This window comes from Globicephala melas, chromosome 11 (assembly GCF_963455315.2).
Source record: "Globicephala melas chromosome 11, mGloMel1.2, whole genome shotgun sequence".
Taxonomy (NCBI): Eukaryota; Metazoa; Chordata; class Mammalia; order Artiodactyla; family Delphinidae; genus Globicephala; species Globicephala melas.
In genome coordinates, this window is record NC_083324.2 from 26,048,349 (window position 1) to 26,070,038 (window position 21,690).

The 21,690-nt window shown below is 40.8% G+C and overlaps 1 protein-coding gene across 2 annotated transcripts; it reads left to right on the forward strand.

Annotated features, from left to right (window-relative positions):
• Positions 1–87: 87 nt before the first annotated feature.
• Positions 88–21,111, forward strand: THOC7 (THO complex subunit 7). Of its 2 annotated transcripts, none has more exons than XM_030867629.2 (8): positions 88–254; positions 13,477–13,594; positions 14,579–14,706; positions 15,001–15,087; positions 18,502–18,559; positions 19,312–19,378; positions 19,465–19,534; positions 20,245–21,111. In XM_030867629.2, the coding sequence occupies exons 1-8, from the start codon at positions 236–238 to the stop codon at positions 20,310–20,312; spliced, it is 615 nt and encodes a 204-aa protein (XP_030723489.1). In that variant the 5' UTR covers positions 88–235; the 3' UTR covers positions 20,313–21,111. The 2 variants fall into 2 exon arrangements, with proteins under 2 accessions (XP_030723489.1, XP_060164264.1); XM_060308281.1 differs by lacking the exon at positions 88–254 and adding an exon at positions 2,836–2,929.
• Positions 21,112–21,690: the final 579 nt, after the last annotated feature.

The window sequence follows — 21,690 nt, forward strand, 5'->3', positions numbered from 1 at the left end:
GCCGGCCGCGGCCGCCCCCGGGGAGTTCGGGGAGCGCGCAGAGCGCAGGTCCCGCGGCGGCGGCGGCGGCGGCGGCGGCGGCGCGGCGCGGCGCGGCTCAGGCGGCGGAGCGGGCGGCCGCGGGCGCCGCCGCCTCCTCCTCCATGGCTGTTTACCCGGCTGCATTGTGGGAGTTTGACCTCCGCCGCCGCCAACCGCCGCCTCAGCTTGCGCCGCCGCCGCCGCCGCGCACGCCATGGGAGCCGTGACTGACGGTGAGGCCCGCTCGCTGCCGCTCCGGCCCAATCCCCGGGGCCGCGCGGCCTCCCCGGCCCCCGCCGCCGCCTCCCCCGAGACCCCCGGCCTCCCCTGCCGCTTTCGGGAGCCCCTTGGCCTCCCCGATCGGGCCCCTCGGAGACCCGGCCTTTCCCGGCCGCTTCCCCCGAGCCTTTGGGCCTCTCCTCGGAGCCCCGCGAACTCCGAGGCCCGCTCTCCCGAGGCCGCGCGGGGCGTGGGGAGGGTACGCTGGGAGGATCGTCGAGGGGCCGGGAGCACACGTGGGGGCCCGGGGAGGCCGGCAGCTATGCGCTGGCGGATGGTACCCGGAAGGGGTCCAGGCTGTTGGAGGATGTGGTGAGGGAGCACTGAGTGGGGGTGATGGGGCCCGAGGAGCGGCGAAGGGGAGGAAGGGGTGGAGGCCTTGCAGCCGGGGGTCCGGAGGACCTTTGGAGAGCTGAAAGGGAGTGGGAACTCCGGGGATGGGCCGAGAGTTTCGGGCCAAGTCGGAAAGAAGGGAGTCCCGGGACAATAGTACCAGGGGTGTCAGCGCACAGAGGGTGACACCTGGAGGAGTCCTCTGGACGGATTGGGAAGGTCCCCCAGACCATGGGGTGGATTGCACTGAGGCCTGAGAACTAGTCCTGGCTTGGGGGTAGCGAGAGGGAGCTGGGGACAGTATCTAAAAAGAGTAGATGTGGACGGGGTGTCCGGAGGACAGCCAGGGACTGTGCCTGGGGTATTAAGAGGAGCCAGTATAGGGATGGGGCCACCTAGGGTAGATCAGGACACTAGAAGATTCCTTTGTATGTCTTGGGGAGGGTGGTTTGTCTGCTGGAATGGAGTCGGGGGAGAGGCAGGGGCTGGGTTTCGGGAAAGTTGTGAGGACAGTTTAGGAGGTCCCTCCATGTAAGGAGGGGCCCAGGGGGTGGTCTACAGATTGAGAGCAGAAATAGAGTGACACCTTGGGGAAGGTGGACAAGCATGATGGGCAACTGGAGGGAGAATCTAAGAAGGTATCCAGTTAAGGAGTAAGGAAGTCCTTTGACATTTGGGAAGGGGGACCTAGGGGTGCAGGGTCTATTTGAAGAAAGAGTGGCCAGTAACCTTAGATGCCTATAGAGAGGCCATTTCTGAAGAGTGGGAGGTAGACAGAGTTTCCACCTTGAAGGACCAGGCCACTGGGGGGAAGAGTAACAGGCCCAAATTTGTGATCATGATGAGGAGTAATGAAGTGAAGTCTCTTCAAGGTCCAGTTAAAACTTCGCTTCATTCCAGTTTCATTTATTCAGTAGATATTTATCCCACCTGGGCTAGGCCTTGGGCTTAACAGCCCAGAACCAACAGGCAAGACCTTTTCCTCCTCTGAGGTCACAGTCTGGTGGGAAAAACACAGGAGATAATTAGTTTTCACGGTGGCAAACGTTACTACAGAGGAAGTTCAAGGTTCGGAACCGTAGAAGCATGTAACAAAGATTGCTTATCCATTCTCAGAGATCAGAAAGCCTCCCTGAAAAAGTTACTCTTAATCCCGTTTTTTGAAGGATAACTAGATGTAGTTGGATTGGTATGCCAGGTGGAGAACTACTTGTGCAAAGGCCACAAAGCATTGGAAGAACTCAAAGATAGTAAGTATTGGCTAGAAGTTAGAAAGTTATGAGCCAGAAGTTTTTGAGGGGAGTGGGAAACCATTAAAAGTTTTTTTAGCATTGGTGGGATGTTATCAGATTTGCATCAAAAACAACCACCACACTCTACTATGTGATGAGGGGAAGGGAAAGTGAGGAGTTAAGTGGCCTCTCTCCTTTCTAACATCTATATAGTATGTTAGTATGTCAAGCATGTTCTAATTATTATCCCCACTTTACAGACGACACTGGGACACAACGAGGTGAAGTAACTTGCCCCAGGTTGCACAGGTAGCAAGTTATAAAGCCTGAGCTCCACATCAAGCAATCTGGCTCAGAGTTCTTCCTCTTCCCCCCTTGTGCATCCTGTCTCTCAGCTACAGCTGCCCTGGTCCTAGTGAGAGATGATAGAGGCTGGGACCAAGAGGGACTGCAGAGAAGTAGACAGGTGGGAGAGAAATTTATGAGGTCAAATGTCAGGAGAGCGAATGGATATGAGGGGAAGGGCCGAGGACTATCCCTGGTTTCTGATTGGAAACTTCTCTATTCATTGAAGTAGACAACGGCAGGGGAGAGAGAGGTTTTGTCAGAAGGGAAATGGAGAGGGAAGATTAGTTCTAGTAAATGCACTGATTGCAGTCAAATACTCCCTACATCCAAAGAGGCCATCAGAATCCTCACTCTGCCACTTAAAAGCAGTCTGACCTTGTGCAGGTTAATTAACCTCTTTGAGCCTTACTTTCATTCCTTGTAAATGGGGATAATAATACAGTCTACCTCATAGGCTGGTTTTGAGAATTAGATGCAGTAAAAGTTGTGAAGTGCTTTGCACTGCATCTGATACATAGTAATGTTCAGTAAATACTATTAAATGTAAGAGTTGGTTTACTTGCCTCTCCTCCACTTTCCTCTGATGAGGACTGTGCCTTCTCCCTCTCTTTTATCTGTGCAGGTTGCCACTCCCTGCCTTTTCTGCCTGGTGACCACCCATTTATTCTTCAGGACTCACATCAAATATTCTCTGCTCTTAACCAGTTGATCTTTCAGTAGGTTAACCTATTAACCATATTATCTTATGTATATTTCTCCTCTAGCCCTTAATACTTAATTTACTTATATGGCATATTCCAGAAAATATTTAAAGCAGCTCATTATAATGAGAAAACGTTAAAATAAATGGATGAGGAAACAAGGCCAAAAGAAGATCAAGACTAGTAAAAACAAGAGGAAGTTAGAAGTGGGGTGATCCTTGTAATCAGGGGGTCAAATCTGTATGTTAATTAAAGGTGCAAGTGACTTGTTTCCCTAGCTGTCCATACCAAGAGGCAGGACCTAGGCCATCCTGTGATATAGTGTTCATGAGAGCAGGAAGGCAACATTAGATACCCAGGACAAGCAGTGGGGTTTTTTGTTTTTTGTTTTTTTAATTTTTTTTTTTTAATTTAAACACTAAAAAATAAGCTGCTCTTTAGGGTCCTCATAAACAAAAGCCAGTGTCATATCCTTAACCTCTTTTCAGCACTGAGGATCATAAACCTGTTTCTTAGCACATGCCTTACTAGGTCAAAGAAGGCTAAATCACAACTTAGAAAGGCATTCCAAAGCAGATAGACCATGTGGTTTAGGTGAAGAGCTCTGCTGGTCTGCCTTACTTCAGAGCAAGGTTTTTGGGCTTTTTTTGTTTTAAGAATTATCTAGACCATAGAGGAAAGGACAAGCCACAACTTCTTTAGGTAATCTCGGTAAACTTGATTTTCTTCAGCTGAGCTTTTGGTAAGACTCGAGCAGGAGTGAGTGATACATAATGTAAATACCTATTGCATGCCTCCCAAGCACAGTGCTGGTTATAACAATAGACTGTATAGAGGAAGACCCGACTCTTACTTGGGGGAGGGAAGCAACAGCATGCAATCAAGTAAGTAAGATAATTTCTGAGAAAGAGCATAATTTGGTTCTGAGAATGAACTAGATGGAATAAGAGAGTAATGGGGGAGGGCTGTGGAGAGTTAGGTTAAAATCAGGTGCTCAGGTGTGACCTCTGATAAGTGATGTTTACGCTAAGACCTGAAGGGGTCCACTGCGTGAAGAGCCAAGGAAAGTATTCCAGATAGAGGCAACAACTAGTGCAAAGGCCTGAGGTGCAGACAAGCTCTGCGCCGTTTAAGGAAGATGGGGAAGGCCACTGGGGCTGGATCCAGGTGGACCAGGACGGGTGGGATGCAAAAGGAGGTCAGAAAAATAAACAGAGCCTTGCAAGCCATGGAAAGGAGATCAGGTTGTCTTCTGTGGGCACTCGGAAGTGATCGGAGGGTTTCAAGCAGAAGAGTTAGTGATACAATACACCTTTTGCATCATTCTGGGTTGCTGTGTAGAGAATGGATTCTAGGAAGGCAAGAATGGAAACAGGGAGGCCAACGAGAAGTACTCCAAGGTGGGCTTGGATTAGGATGATGACATGACAGTGGAGAGGAGTGAGGAGTGGGTGGCCTCCATATTTCTATCATCCTCCTGAAAAGGTCTTGAAGAAGTTCCAATACCTGTCTCTGGAGACTAGAGGAGGGCTGATGTCCTCTTCCAAGTTTGAGTGCCTGGCAAGGTGCTGTGCCTTTGTGTAGTCCTTACATCTGGGTTTGCATATCCAATTGGACTAGGAGCCTTTGGAGGAGAACCTCTTTATTTCCTGTACAAGGACGCATTGGTTAATTGGAGGAACTGCCCTCCTCAAAGGGAAGGAGAGAGACGCTATCTTGTTACCTATAGATACTGAACTATAAATATTATCACCAATACCGTTGCCTTTAGATGGACAAGTGGAAGTCCTGGGAAGTTAGTGGCTTACTGTCATATAGCTAGTTATTGGCAAAGCCACTCTCCTCTGTTGCCACCCCAGCATTCTGGCTAACTGGAAAACAGTTTAGATGTTGTTTTTGTTAATTTAAACTATGTTCACAGTTTGTATTTTGTATGTGTTAATTTAAAGGGTGTTAAACAGTGTTAGTACTCTGGTAGAAGGTGTTTCAGAAGCACTTTTTTCAGTACAGAGAACATTAGGTGTATATCTTGATATGCCAGAGCCACAGATGGGAGATGAGAAGGGGCGTGGGAGCAGGATGTGGCTGTACACTCCATTTCATAGAGCTTGTTGGTTTTGACAGTGTTTTTTTGTTGTTGTTTATTAAATTAGAAAGTGTCATGCATGGATAATATGCTTGTTAAAACTTGAAATAATGGTTTTTAACATGCCCATGAACAATATGACAGAATAATGGAATGGCACTATGGCTTTTCTAATAATGTAATTGTGTATATATTCCTCTGACTCCAGAGGTGACACTACTCATCTGTAAAAGGAAGACAATAATACATACTTTATAGGGTGTTTTCAAGGATGAAGCGTGATTAACATATGTAAAGCACTTCGAAGTTGAGTGACCATTTAATTGATTGTCCAAACGAGGACACTTTTCAGAGTGAAAGGAAACAAACAAGAGTTATGGTCATCAAATAAAGGAGTGTACAAACGCTAAGTGTCTGCTGCTGCCGCTATTCCAATCTCAATTGCTGATCGAAAGTTAATTAGACATTTGTGGCCAAGGAGTTTGCTTGGCTTTTTTTTTCACTAGTGCCAATGGATTTGACCACTTTTTGCCCTCGTCTGTGGTCCCAGCACAGGGGTTTCTGAAGCAGTTCAAATATAAAACAATACTTCTTTAGCCAAGATAAAAGGTATCTCAAAGTAAGATTGGAGTTTCAACCTTGACTTTATTAGGGCCATACTCTATAAACATTTAAATAAATCTAGAGAAAAACAAAGGCCTTCAACATTCATTTTTTTGCTTTTCTTTTTTTAATGTTTAATTTAATTTTGGTTTATGTAATTTACTTTGGTATCAGCAATTTATTTAGACTGGACCTAAGTGTCTCCCGAGAGATCCATATTTACATGGAAGAATCAAACCATCTTATTTATTCTTTCCACCTGACTTCTTTGTGTCTTAACATTGTTGGCCTTAAAAGTTGTTTTAATGATTTTAAGCTCCTTGAAAGGAGGGGCTAGGTGTTATTTTACCAGGAGGGATCCAACACAATGGAATATATGTAATTCAGCTTAATAACCCATAAGCGATGGTGATCTAGTGATGACTCTTAAGAGGAATCTACACACACGTTGTTTTTACATGGCCTTAGTCTCTCCTCTAGTTAATAGGTCAAGTCAAGCCAGTTTTCTTTTTTCTTGTTAACACAGCATAGATTTATTAAAGAACACTGATGAGAATTTTTACTTCAAAAAAAGTGAAGAAAAATACCTCAAAATGACCAATAAGCTCTCTATCCAGATAACAACTGTTGATACTGTGAGGAAGACAAATAATACACGTTAGGAAATTCAAGAAGAAATGCACCAAGCGACAAGTGAAAACCTTCCCCTCTTCACCTTCCACTGCTAATCCCACTTCCCAGAGGTAATTAGTGTAAGGTGTTTTTTTGTGTACTCTTCCAGAATGGTTTTTAAATGCCATAAAAGGCAAAAAACACCTCGGGCGTCAAACTCCTGAGTTTGAGTCCCAGCTTTACTCCTTCAAGTAACTTTCAGTGCCTTCATTGGTAAATAGGGGTAATATCCACTTTATAGGGCTTTTGTGAGGATAACTTAGCATATTATAAGCATTATGTATATGTTAGTTGGTGTGCCGGTATGCATGTATAAAGTTTTACACAAACGTTTACGTGCTCTTTTGAACTATACTTCCATAATCAATGATACATCTTTGACTTCTTTTGGAGCTTTTTCTACCTTATTTTGTGATATTCTGTTATATATATTTTTTAATTAAACCCCTTGTAAACATTTTTTTTTTTTATTTTCTGTTTTTTACTCTTACAAATCGTATGACTGGAGATATATGCATAGTTGTCTTTGTACACTTGTGGGAATCATTTCTAGAAGACAGGTCAAGGGTATATGTATTCTTAATTAAAATACATATTGCCTCATTGGTTTCCTAGTAGCTAGCTGTTTTTTCCTGTGTAATCTTATCTCGTTATCCCTTCCTGTGGTTTTCAGTTTGGATCCAGAGTGTTTAGGAACACCAAGAAAAAGCCAGTGGTGTGCTTGTGTGCCTGCAGAATTTCTTGCTAAACTGCCTTCAGAAAGGAAATGCTTATCCTCACTGTTAGATCACAGAATTGCTATTTCTTGAAAGCAGGTGAGATCGGGAGCTGTGCGGTCTAGCAGATCGGCAGGCACGCTTGGCGGTAGCTTAGCCCTAGGAGGAAGTTACATAACAGGCTCTTATCACTGGTTGTCAAGCCTTGACATGTCCCTAAAGTAAGTGTTTTGGAACTTGGCCCACCATTATCTTCCAAATTGTTCTTCTCTTTCCTTTTTTCAGTATTTGCTCCAAGAGGGTATGAAAACTTGTTTTGTAATCACGGTTTCAATAGCCACTTTGAGGGAATAACAATTAGGGGTTTTGAAAGCCGTGTTAGTCTGGGTTTAGGAGAGATTGTCCTTTCCACACTAAAATGAGAAAATTCCTAAGATGTTTGTGTCATCCATCCAGAGGCTTGGAAATGGAGAGTTGGTTTAGTGACTGTAAAGCAGTCATTTCTTCCAGCCTGTTTATGGAAAATCGGGCATTAAAATCTAACCCTTTGAAAGGACTTCTTGACATATTTCTTCTAGGTAGAAAGTGGCATATAAGACAGGAAAGGGTCTAAAATACATCCCAGTTTTTTGAGTAAATATTTGCTTGTTGCCATGCATGTGTCATAACTGATTTGAAAATGATTTTTGAATGGCAGACATTTTGTAGATATAATTATGGCACACATACAACTGAATCCAGTAGGAAATCTTCCTACGAGCCTAAAATTAGGTGGAAAACCACCACTCTCAGAGCAGATGTTAGGTATTTTGGTTTCAAGGCTTTTCCCAGATGGTTTTGATCCTCGTGGTCAGTTAAGAAAGTAATTGGGACAACTGAGGAATGATGTTGATAACATCACTGAAATAGTTTCTAAGCCATCTTCACCATTTTTACAGGTGGGCCAAGGCCCGCCAGGATTAATATTAGCATCCAGATTGCTTACAGAGAGTTTCAGCATGATAACAATTTATGAAGTCAATGTATATAGTAAACAGAACATGTTTAGGTGTGTTCAATCTAGAGCTAATTGAGGAGGTACCATTAAAAATAACAATGCTGGTATCATACACGCTGGGAACTGTCAGCAGCTGGCCATCTTTAAATTTAAAAAGAACAGAGGCTGTTTTCAAACTGGCAACTTACCCTTTGGTTTTACTTTGTTGCTGTTGGAGCTGTGCTCTGTACTTTATGTATGTTATTTCAATCATACTCATCCCCAGAGAATTTCCTAGGCAGCAACTGCCTATGCAGTTTAAGCTAGAAATATCATGACCTTACAGTACAAAGCTTGAGACAAGCAAATTTGTGAGAAATCATAACTGGACAAAACTTTGTATGCCTAATATATATCTACATGGGTATATAGATGTATCTATAGATGTATCTCCAACATACACTCACTTTCTAACATTAAATTGTGAATTAAATTTAGCATGAAGATAAGAATAACTTTTTTTTCCTTTTTTTCTTTCCTACAATGAACAGGCATCATGCTCCTCTGTACACTTTTATTTCCATAAAGTTTCACAGCAGTCCTATGAAGTGGATAGTTTTATTCCCATTTTTAGAGGTGAAGTTAAAAGTTGGTCACAAACACAAAGTAAACACTGTGGACTAACCAGAACGTTGGACCCAGGTTTTGACTTCTGGCCCAGGGTCTGGCTGTGAAGAAATGCTCTGTAGACAAAAGAGGGATAGGACTGACGTAGGAGAAAGATCCGTGAATGCCTGGACAGCGACTCCCCCCTCACCAGAACTCATCAGACTGCACTTCTCCTTGTGCTGTGTCGGCCAGCGTTGGCCCTGGCCCCTGCCTTTCGTAATTTGCCTTCCGGGACCTGCGATTCTAATCTCTGCTTTAATTCATGGCATTTTAGCTCCTACTGCCTATGCTTTGGTAGCCTCCTAGGTGCTTCACAGCTGCGTTCCATTTTGTACACTCTGCCCTCAACTTGATCCTCCTAGAAAGTCCAGCCATGAATCTTCAGCAACTCCAACTTGTTGCCTTCCAGGAAGGTCCAAGTCTACCAGGATGGCATTTACTAGTGTGGACTCCCATAATCTGACCTCTAACTGCCTTTATGAACTTGGGTCTCGATGATGATATCTGTCTTCACACACATCCAGCCTCCCTATTGTCCTAGAGTACTCACAGCCAGATCCAGCCTTGCATTCCACACCTCTGCCTTAGCTCACAGCTTTCTCCCTGCCTGCTGGGGGTGGGTGGGGATGGGGAGTAGGGAAACAACTTTAGCTTGCTTTCTTTGTTTCTAACACTTCTATTGAGGTATAATTGATACACAAAGAACTACGCGTATTGTGTACAATTTGATGTGTTTGGGCATATACAAACACCTATGATACCATCACCACAATTATAGCTTGCTTTCTTTTTCAAACAACAGCTAACAGATTTTGAGTACCTATATGGTTCAAAAATCAAATAATATAAAAAAATATTTCCCCATCTTCCAGCCTGTCCTCCAGCTCCCCAACTGATACTGCCCCAATTCCTTGGTAACCCCTTTTATTAGCTTCTTGTATAGCATTCCAGGATATCTATGTGAATATAAACACGTGAATATATATTCTTATTTCCCCCCATTTTTATGTGAAAAGAAGCATGCCATAAATATGATTCTTCACCTTACACTTTTAACAAGTTGTATTAAGTGGTCTCTCTCTCTCCCAGTACACAGATGTTTCCTCATTCTTTGTTTTTTATCGCTTCTTAGTATTCCATCATATTCTTATGTTGAAATTTATCTAACCCCCTGTTGATGAACATGTCATATTGCATATAGGCAAGTATATCTAGGATTTTTGGGTCAAAGAGGCCATATTATTTGAAATTTCGATAGATACTGTTAAAATGCCTTTTGGCTTTTTTGACTGATGGTTTTCAAGTATCAAAAGAGCAGCTCAAAATCCTCTTTCCCTGTTCCCCCCAAGCTAAAGGAAGCTCTCCTCTTAATCTCCTGCTGTGTGTGTCACTCATTTAACAATCCCAGCTTCCTCTGTGTGTGTGTGTGTGTGTGTATTCATATGGGTGTTACTTCTCCAACTAGAGTGAAGGAGCTCAGGTCTTTAGTTCATGTCCTCAGAACTTAGTCCGGTACCTACGGACACATCTGCTCATTGATCAAATATTTGTGTCTTTTGTACAAGAAGGGAAATCTCTGCTATGGACCTGAAAATAAGATGGTTGCTGCTAGTCCTTGTTAGTGTTTTATTGAGACAAACTCTTTGGAGGGCAGATGGTCCCAGGCAGGCACCACAAATCCAATTTAAAAATCTTTATTGAGCATCAGAAATGTAAAGACACAGTGTGAGAGGCTGGAGAGCAAACAGAATGAACAAGACATAGGGTGGGCCCTGACAAACCTTTTTCCCAAGTTTATTTGGCCTGTACAATGCTTTAAACATTTTTCAAAATTTTCTGTAATTATGGGCTTCCCTGGTGGCGCAGTGGTTGAGAATCCGCCTGCCAATGCAGGGGACGCGGGTTCGTGCCCCGGTCCGGGAAGATCCCACATGCCGCGGAGCGGCTGGGACCGTGAGCCATGGCCGCTAAGCCTGCGCGTGTGCTCCGCAACGGGAGAGGCCACAACAGTGAGAGGCCCGCGTATCGCAAAAAAAAAAAAAAAAAAAAAAATTCTGTAATTAGGATATTACATACATATATAAAAAGTGCTCAGATCTTAAGTATACAGCTGACAAGATCACAAAATGTATTTGAAACATTTTTAGTTAGTCACCAAACTTTACAAATCTCTTGAAGAGCCAGCTTTGGTAATAGCTTACCCTTTTAGGTACTTACTCCTCAATTTCCTTACTCCCTATTCCCTGAATTCATTTACATTTGAAATCCCTGGTCCTCAATAAAGTAGGGTGCCTGGGTATCTGAGAGGAAGATGGGGTTTCTTGGGGGCTTGGAAGATTAGAGATGAGGAGATCAAAAAGAAACTAAAGAGCCTCAATTGACCACTGGATTGCTCACCCACTGAATGTTTACTTTTAACAAAGTTAAAACATTTGTGATTTTAGAAAATCAATTTCATTTTCTGCATTTTAATCTCTTCAGGGACTGTGTTTTGTCCTTAGTCTCCTCAAATAACATTGTTGGTGGTTAAATACGGAAAGCATTAGTTTATATTTTAAAGTGTAAAATTAAAACACTTGATGAATCTGTAGCTTGAGCCATCTGTCAAAGCCGTGACTCTGAGAACAATACCTAATTCTAAAAATGTTTATCTGATGTCACAGAATAGATTTTAAAACTGGAGCCATCTGCCTTCCAAAGTTTATCTCTGTTGCACCTGCGCTCAGAAATACTTCTGCCTACACACAGGAACTATTGTTTAAAGATTTTTCTGTATTCATCCTGCAGGCTCTCCAGGAATTATTCACACTTTAAAAATTATTTTTTTTAGATTCACGCACATGGTAAGAAAACAAATCCTACAAAGTCATATAAAAATTAAATCCCTTCTCATCCTATATCTGTAATCCCTCTCACCAGAAACAGCCACTGTTACCAGTTTCTTGTGGATTCTTCCAAAGATATTCTCTGAATACACAAACATATATGTGATGGGCGCACATATACACACATGGCCTCCTCCTTTTCTACACAAATGGCAGCAAACTGTTTCTCTGCACCTGTTTTGTTTTCATTTTATTTAACATATCTAAGGAGATTTTTTTGATATCAGTATATACATACACACTATTCTTTTGGCTGCATATTATTACATTTAATGAATGTTTCATAATTTACCCAGTCTCTTACTGGTGAATGTTTAGGTTTGCAATCTTTCTACCACAAGCAGCACTGTTAAGAATGTCCCTTTACATTTATCTTTGTGCATGGGTGCACATGTATCTATAGGATGAATTCCTAGAACTGGAATAATGGGGTCAGAAAGGTATGTGCGTTTTGAATATTGTATTATTGGCCAGCTGCCCTGCAAAGAGTGTACCAGTTTGCATTCCATCAGTGTGCGTAAGTGCGATTTCTCAACACCTTTGCCATCACTGATTATCAGGTCTTTGATCTTTGCCAATATGATAGATTAAAGTGATACCTTATTGTGGTTTCAATTTGCGTTTCTCTTGTTATGATCCAGCACTATCTTGTCCAGGAAGAACACTAGGTCAGGGCTGCCAGGCAGACCCTTTGGGGCCCCACCTGTTACTCATCATTATCATCTGCACTGCTTTTCTATTCCTTTTTCTCTTTTTTCTTTTCCTTGGAACAAAAGTGAGACAGACTTATTAAAAAAAAAAAGTCCTCATGGGGAAAGAAACATTACAGATATAATAACTAAATTACACTTTTTGGGGGACTTCCCTGGTAGTGCAGTGGTTAAGAATCTGCCTGCCAATGCAGGGGACATGGGTTCAGAGCCCTGGACGGGGAAGATCCCACATGCCACCGAGCACCTAAGCCCGTGCGCAACAACTACTGAGCCCGCGCTCTATAGCCCGTGTGCCACAACTACTGAGCCCGTGTGCCATAAGTACTGAAGCCCACACGCCTAGAGCCTGTGCTCCGCAGCAAGAGAAGCCACCGCAATGAGAAGCTCGCGCGCCGCAACCAAGAGTAGCCCGCGCTTGCCTCAGCTAGAGAAAGCCCTTGTGCAGCAACGAAGACCCAACGCAGCCAAAAATGAATAAATAAAATAAATTTATTTTAAAAATTACACTTAAAAAAAAAAAACAGGGCTTCCCTGGTGGCGCAGTGGTTGAGAGTCCTCCTGCCGATGCAGGGGACACGGGTTCGTGCCCCGGTCCGGGATGATCCCACGTGCTGCGGAGCGTCTGGGCCTGTGAGCCATGGCCGCTGAGCCTGCGCGTCCAGAGCCTGTGCTCCGCAACGGGAGAGGCCCCAACACTGAGAGGCCCGCGTACCGCAAAAAAAAAAAAAAAAAAAAAAAACCTATTCCTTTTTCTCTGACCCATCTCATTCTCTTTTCCTATTCTGCCACTACATCTTTTAAATCTTCTTTTCTCTGTTTTCCTTTTACCAGTACCTCAAACTAGTCAGAGACATGAATGCTTTAGACTTCCTTCTGTCTGAACAGGATTTTCAAAAAAAAGTTCTCCGAGAATTATTGGCTTATTTCCCTGGTAGTACCCGAAAATTATTTCTACTCAACAATCCGGTAGTAGAATGCCAGTTCTGTGAGGGCAAGGCTTTTTTCTGCTATAACCCTAGCCCCTAAAACAGTGCCTGATACGAACACTTAATAACTTTCCATATATATATGATAGTAAAACCTAACAAAATTTAACAATTTTAAATGTACAATGGCATTAAGTACATTTACATTTCAATAATTTTCTTTTGGATTAATGAATAAGTAATGGTATTGGTTAGTTTCCCCGAAAGTTAACAAGAGCCAGACAGTCATTTTAATTCACATTGTTCTTTCCTCCAGACGAAGTCATACGGAAGCGTCTCCTAATTGATGGAGATGGTGCTGGAGATGATCGGAGAATTAATCTGCTAGTGAAAAGTTTCATTAAATGGTGCAACTCTGGATCCCAGGAAGAAGGGTATTTCATTTTGCTGTTGTTTCTATACTAATGTTCTGGTGTGATTTTTTTTTTTTAGACCATATATACAGTCCTGTTAATATTTCAGATTTTCACTCACCTTAAATGTCCAATGGAGTCAACTCTGTTAATCCAGAGTAGACTTTTCTGGCCTTCTCTTCAGAGGCCTGCTTTATGTTTATTAAAATGTGCAGAACGGGCTTCCCTGGTGGCGCAGTGGTTGAGAGTCCGCCTGCCGATGCAGGGGACACGGGTTCGTGCCCCAGTCCGGGAAGATCCCACATGCCACGGAGCGGCTAGGCCCGTGAGCCATGGCTGCTGAGCCTGTGCATCCGGAGCCTGTGCTCCGCAGCGGGAGAGGCCACAACCGTGAGAAGCCCGCGTACTGAAAAAAAAAAAAAAAAAAAAAAAAAAATGTGCAGAAGGCATAGTGGTAAGAAATGAAGGTGAAATTCAGACTCATTACTTTGGTCACTTTTAAAAGCAGATGAGTGTTTAGTAAGAAAATATCTAAATGAAATTTTCTTTTTTTAACATACTAATAAAAGTTGCTGCAAGGTTTTATATTTTTGATAATTTTTTTAACTTAAATTTTTTTCATCATTTGAACTAGCTTTTCACATAAATAATTGTATAGAGTGAAAAAATTATGAGAACAGAATTGTGAAGATAAAAACCATCTTAAAACATTTTAAAAAGGATTTTAAACAAAATTCAACAAATAGTTGTTTGAATTAAGCTTATATTGCTAAGATCTACAGTCCCGTCTTTGCATTTGTAACTGATACAGTTTATATATTCAACTAAACCACATTTGGAAAAAGAAAACATAAGGGACAGATATTCTAATTTTTTTTTTAAATAAAGAAAATTATTCTCTCAGAACTTGGTATAATTTACTTGGCAAATCTGTGCCTGTATTATAATACTTCAACTGGAAATCCACAAAAATCTTTTTTCTTTTTCTCTCTTTTTTTTTGTTAGATACAGCCAGTACCAGCGTATGCTGAGCACACTGTCCCAATGTGAATTTTCAATGGGCAAAACTTTGCTGGTATATGATATGAATCTCAGAGAAATGGAAAATTATGAAAAAATTTACAAAGAAATAGGTAAGGAAACTTAATTGTTGTTTCTATCTGTAATTGTAATTTTTATGGTCTAAGGGAAATAATATCTGCTAACATTTTTCTTTGGTTAGTGGTAAAATAATAACAATAACAACATTAATTGAAAGAATGTTTTCTAAAATGATATGTAATACTTTGAGTTACAGCTATTTTTTAAATGCCAGCATCTATTTTATTAGCAATGAAACTTAATTTAAAAACATATTTTAAAATTGAAAATGGGTGGAGATTATACATGTTGTTATAACTATCTTTAAAAAAAAACCTTTTATATAGAATGTAGCATTGCTGGAGCACATGAAAAAATTGCTGAGTGCAAAAAGCAAATTCTTCAAGCAAAACGAATACGAAAAAATCGCCAAGGTAAGGGTTTTGTGGGATTTAGTGTGCAAATACTTTCTTACTGACTAGTATTTTCATGCAGTTTTTAACATTGTGAGGGAAAACCTTCAGCTAGAATCAACCTGAATTATAAAAAAGAATTATGAGTCAAACTTAATTCTTTAAAACTATATTATTCTTTAAAATAGCAGAGAAGGAAGGTAATGCTGAAAAAAATTTTTGTTGTTGTTGGACTGTATTGATTAAACAAGTATTTCTTTTATTTGTTTTTTTTTTTTTTTACTGTACTCAGATCCCTTTGCTTAAATAGTGTTACGGTTAATGAGCAAAGGTAATTTATTTAGGGTTTTGTTTGTTGTTTTTTTGTTTGTTTAATGGAACTACTTTCAAAAAACAGAAAAGAATTTAAGCCCGTGAATTTTTTTTTTATATATAAATTTATATATGGCTGCATTGGGTCTTTGCTGCTGCGCCTGGGCTTCTCCTTGCGGTGGCTTCTCTTGTTGCGGAGCACAGGCTCTAGGCACACGGGGGTTGTGGTGCACCACGGCATGTGGGATCTTCCCGGACCAGGGCTCGAACCTGTGTCTTCTACATTGGCAGGCGGATTCGTAACCACTGTGCCACTATTAAGCACAATGGAAGCAAACATTTACAAGCTGCCTAAATTTCTAATTAGAGGATAAAGCTTAGCTTTGTTCTGATCTCTTGTTTTTATTTAGCGTCTGTCTTATTTTAGTCTATAACAACTATTTCAAAATAATTTTAATGGCAGGGGCATTGTTCCTCCTATAATGTAAATTGAAAGAAAGATAAAAAATATAATGTGTAGTCACAATTGTGACATATAAATGCAAAACTAGAAGGATATCAGGCTTCCCTCGTGGCGCAGTGGTTGAGAGTCCGCCAGCCGATGCAGGGGACACGGTTTGTGCCCTGGTCCAGGAAGATCCCACATGCCGCGGAGCGGCTAGGCCCGTGGGCCATGGCCTCTGAGCCTGCGCGTCTGGAGCCTGTGCTCCGCAACGGGAGAGGCCACAACAGTTGAGAGGCCCGCGTACCGCAAAAAAAAAAACTAGAAGGATATAGAAAATGTTAATGGTTATTTTGGAGTTGTGGGGGTTTTATGACTTAGGGTTCTTTTGTGTGTTTTTTTTTTTTTTTACACTGTAATCCAAAAAATTTTTTATTAAAAATCACACTTATGGACTTCCCTGGTGGCGCAGTGGTTGAGAGTCCGCCTGCCAATGCAGAGGACACGGGTTCGTGCCCGGGTCTGGGAAGATCCCACATACCGCGGAGCGGCTGGGCCCATGAGCCATGGCCGCTGAGCCTGCGCGTCCGGAGCCTGTGCTCCGCAAAGGAAGAGGCCACAACAGTGAGAGGCTCGTGTACCGCAAAAAAAAAAAAAAAAAAAAAAAAAAAAATCACACTTATATCACACTTATATCGAATTAATACACTGATTGCCAAAACAATGAATTTTACTTTTTTTTTGCATTTTTTAAGTTTGTTTTTTCTTTAACATCTTTATTGGAGTATAATTGCTTTATAATGGTGTGTTAGTTTCTGCTTTATAACCCAGTGAATCAGCTATACATATACATATATCCCCATATCTCCTCCAACTTGCATCTGCCTCCCGCCCTCCCTATCCCACCCCTCTAGGTGGTCACAAAGCACCGAGCTGATCTCCCTGTGCTATGTGGCTGTTTCCCACTAGCTATGTATTTTACATTTGGTAGTGTATATATGTCCATGCCAGTCTCTCACTTCGTCCCAGCTTACCCTTCCCCCTCCCCGTGTCCTTGAATCCATTCTCTACGTCTGCCTCTTTATTCCTGTCCTGACCCTAGGTTTTTCAGAACCTTTTTTTTTTAGATTCCATATATATGTGCTAGCATACGGTATTTGTTTTTCTCTTTCTTACTTCACTCTGTATGACACACTCTAGGGCCATCCACCTCACTACACCTCACTACTACTCTAGGGCCATCCACCTCACTAGAAATAACTCAATTTTATTTCTTTTTATGGCTGAGTAATATTCCATGTGTGCCACATCTTCTTTATCCATTCATCTGTCGATGGACACTTAGGTTGCTTCCATATCCTGCCTACTGTAAATAGAGCTGCAATGAACATTGTGGTACATGACTCTTTTTTTTTTTGGCTGTGTTGGGTCTTCGTTTCTGTGCGAGGGCTTTCTCTAGTTGCGGCAAGCGGGGGCCACTCTTCATTGCGGTGCGTGGGCCTCTCACTATTGTGGCCTCTCCTGCTGCAGAGCACAGGCTTCCAGACGCGCAGGCTCAGCAGCTGTGGCTCATGGGCCCAGTTGCTCCACGGCACATGGGATCTTCCCAGACAAGGGCTCGAACCCATGTCCCCTGCATTAGCAGGCAGATTTTCAACCACTGCGCCACCAGGGAAGCCCTGTAGTACATGACTCTTGAATTTTACTTTTTAATGAGCCAATTAAGATGATATTTAATTCCTAATTCCTTATTTTTATTTATTTATTTTTGCGGTATACGGGCCTCTCACTGTTGTGGCCTCTCCCGTTGCGGAGCACAGGCCCCGGACGCGCAGGCTCAGCGGCCATGGCTCACGGGCCCAACCGCTCCGCGGCATGTGGGATCTTCCCGGACCGGGGCACGAACCCATGTCCCCTGCATCGGCAGGCAGACTCTCAACCACTGTGCCACCAGGGAAGCTCCTAATTCCTTATTTTTAAAAGGTGTTTTTTGAATTCAGTCTAAAATGCATGTGGTCAGGTTGCAGTGGCCAATTTAGAGTAGGATATACCAACTTACTTAAGAATTAATGTCAATTTACAGTATTTTTATTGATTAAAGAGACTTTTAAATAAATGTGCCACATATCATTTCATAGGAAAACTTAACAGGAGATACATGACTTATCTTGGAGTTCTCAGTGGAGCAGAAACAAAGTTCCTGAACTATAAATCATTTCTAAGTTTATGAGATCTTTACCTTTGAAATGAGTGAGAAGTATAATTTTCTGTTGTCTAAGATCTGAAATTAATGGTAGGAGATAGATACATAGATATATACACCTTGCTGATCTTCTATTTGATGGGCAAATAGGGAATAATATCCTCTTCAGAATCAGTTCACTTGATGATCAATGACTTAAGTTCACTTACGTTTATGCTAGCCTCTTGTATTCTGCCCAGGCATAGGTAAATGGAAAAACAGTGGAGGTAAAATCCTTGTTTGGAATACTTCTGAAGTCATGTATCCTTGAAATTATAATTGAATCAAGAGAAACTGACGATACTCTGTCCATCCTTCAGTGTTTCCACTTCTTTATGTACTAAGAAAGTGATTAGGAGAGCTCTGTGATGTTAGACATTTTGGTTTGATAACAAGGTTCAAAAAACCTTATTTTAGTAAACATTTTTATATCTTTCAGAATATGATGCATTGGCAAAAGTGATCCAGCGTCATCCAGACAGGCATGAGACATTAAAGTAAGTTCAGAGTTTTACTCTGAAAGGAACTAATCTTTATCCATAAATGTTTACATACTAGTCTATGCATTCCATTTTTGTGGGAGTACATCATCAAAAGGAAGAGCCCGATCTTCAATAAAAAGAATTAACTAGATAAACAGTTTTTAAACACAGATCTCAAAAACAATTAGTGAAAGAAAAACAGAAGACATATACAATGAATTTTAAATTATTCCTAAGTTTCGGAAATACATACAGAATAATAACCATTTATAAAAGTTAGGGCCCCCCAAGTATTATATACTTATACTGTATGTTATTTAGAGATACAAATATATGTATAAAAAAGGATTAGAATGATATAGTGATTACCTGAATGGGGAGTAGAGGAGGAGAAAAAGGCCTGGTTCAGAGGACTAGGGGTAAAGTTCAAAGGGTATTTCAAGTTAACCTGCAATTTACCAAAAAAAAAAAAGAAGACTTGAAATAATTATGACAAAATGTTAAAAGTTACCAACTCTTGGGGTTTGATATCCTATTATCAAGTTTTTCTATACTTTAAAAGTTATCTAAAATTTAATTTTAATGAAAATTAGTGCATATTTAGAAGAAATCACCCTTAGTTTTAAAAGTCTCATCATAATGGAGTATTATAACTCCTTATCTTTTATTTTTTAAATAAATACTATTTACTAACTAAAAAGTTAGATATTAATTATGAATTCTCTTCCCCCAATTAGCAAAATATAACACTATTTTATTTTTTTCAGGGAACTAGAGGCTCTGGGAAAAGAATTAGAGCATCTTTCACATATTAAAGAAAGTGTTGAAGATAAGGTATTTGCATGTGATATATGTTAGCCTTTGTGTTCTGTATAGGTTTATAGATCAATGTGTATTAATTTTTTTTCTTATTAACACAGCTAGAATTGAGAAGGAAACAGTTTCACGTTCTTCTTAGTACCATCCACGAACTTCAGCAAACACTGGAAAGTAAGTAACAAGAGCCACAAAATGAATGTCTATGAAGATTTTTAAGTGATCAGAGGCATGTCTTCTAAAATATACATTTTAAAGAGAGTGCACCTTCAGTTTCAGAACAGGAGTGTAGCTGGATAACATTAGAAGGTACTCATGTTGTTCATCTTTCTGATTATATGCAGAAAAGCCTGAATATGTACGATTTGAATACCTGTCTAGTGGTTTGTAAATTAAGAGAAATTTAAGCATGATAGACTTGGAATTGTTCTTGGTTTACTGTAGTATATTGCTATAAAGTAACAATTCAGGACCCAGGCAGGCAATAAGTGAATGAAATAATCAATGCATAAACACATTTGCATTCTCAATGAACTAGGTGCTTTGGGGACCCGGGGACTTGCTCTTTGTATTGACTAAAGCCAATTTTTATGTAACCTGATCTTCTGATTGTTTGCAAAAAAGCCTAAGACCTAGATTTTTCTTTTTTTAGCTGAAGTCTATCACATAAAATTTGCATTTTGATTCAACTAATAACAACAACCAAAACAAGACTTTTAAAACCAAACCCACTTGTGTGGGTCAATTACAGTCATAGGCTGCCATTTTGCCATTTTTGGTTTAAATATATTCGCTAATAAAGGATAAAAGTGTTTTCATGTATTCATTAAACATATAATTTAAGCAAATTTGATTAAAGTTTTATGTTTCTTTCTCAATTGCAGATGATGAAAAGCTCTCAGAGGCAGAAGAAGCTCAAGAAACAAGCATGGAAACTGATCCTAAACCATAGACCAGCTAATCACTCACCATTCCCAAGAATATTGAAGTAGCAACATGATCTTAGTGTGTTCAGAATTGGTTGTGCTCTTGAGACATATAAAGTTTTGGTAGTGACCTACGTTGCTGTTAAATTTCAATTCACAGTTCATTCACATTTCTTCACACAAAGGGAGATGACTTCATTATATATTTGCTTTAATTGAAATGCCTTTTTTTTTTTTTTTTTTTGCGGTACGTGGGCCTCTCACTGTTGTGGCCTCTCTAATTGCGGAGCACAGGCTCCGGATGCGCAGGCCCAGCGGCCATGGCTCACGGGCCCAGCCGCTCCGCGGCATGTGGGATCTTCCTGGACTGGGGCACGAACCCGTGTCCCCTGCATCATCAGGCGGACTCTCAACCACTGTGCCACCAGGGAAGCCCTGAAATGCCTTTCTTATACTTAAAAGATAGGAAGCAACATGCAAAAATGTTTAATGAAATATTTTCAAGCCAGATATGTTAGTGCTCATTGGTATTCTAGGTAGTTTTTAACTGGTAACATTGATTTGCTCACAAAATAAGTGGAAGATAGTGAGAAGGTGGCATTTCTAGGATGTACCTGAGAAAATTAGTTGATTTCTGGAAATCGTTACCACTTTTGAAAATGAAGTCCATGAATAGGCTCTCAGGAGGGCTGTGAACTTGTGAAATTATGTACAAAATGTTTGTGGTGTATGCTTATTGTGGGAGAGGTTCCATGATATTAAGAATCACTGATATCAGAGGTAATTACACGATGCAAAGTAAATCAATATGCAAAACTTTCTAGATCTCTGTCCTTAATACTTGAGCAATGTGGTTGTTAAGTGTTGTGTTGAAATGTTTTCTCTCTATCGTTTTGTTCTGTAGGAGTCATTTTCAAGAGTTGCAAAAAGGATTTCATGATCTTTTAAAAAAAATTAAGCCAGGTCTGAATCACGTACAATTGTCTTAAGTATTGAATTACATGGCTAATACTTGTTAGGGTCTATCCTTATCCATTTATTTTAGTGCAGAAACATGGCATTTTGCATGAATCATACCTTAATAATGCTACATTTTTGTAATTTTGATACAAACTCGTATCTTTAAAAACGAAAGTTTAAAGTTAGCTCAATAGTAGACACAGTGAAAGTGTCAAAATACTTTTAAGTGCTTCCTCTAATTTCATCTGGCAAATTTCATGGGAGAAATTTCTTTGCAGAATTGCTATGCCCTGATAAATATTTCTATTTTCCATTATTAGTAAGAATTATGAAGCAAAAATTTGCTTATATTGACTCAGAATTAAAAATGAATTTTTCCCAAAGGATCTTTTTTAAGGACTGCTGGGCAGAATATTTTTACCACCCACCCCACCCCCCTTAACC

Excerpts from the sequence above, each read along its gene's own strand:
- THOC7 (XM_030867629.2), top strand. Across the intron at positions 15,088-18,501 it reads AATACGAAAAAATCGCCAAG|AATATGATGCATTGGCAAAA; the intron begins GTAAGGGTTTTG and ends TATATCTTTCAG. Across the intron at positions 19,535-20,244 it reads ACTTCAGCAAACACTGGAAA|ATGATGAAAAGCTCTCAGAG; the intron begins GTAAGTAACAAG and ends TCTCAATTGCAG.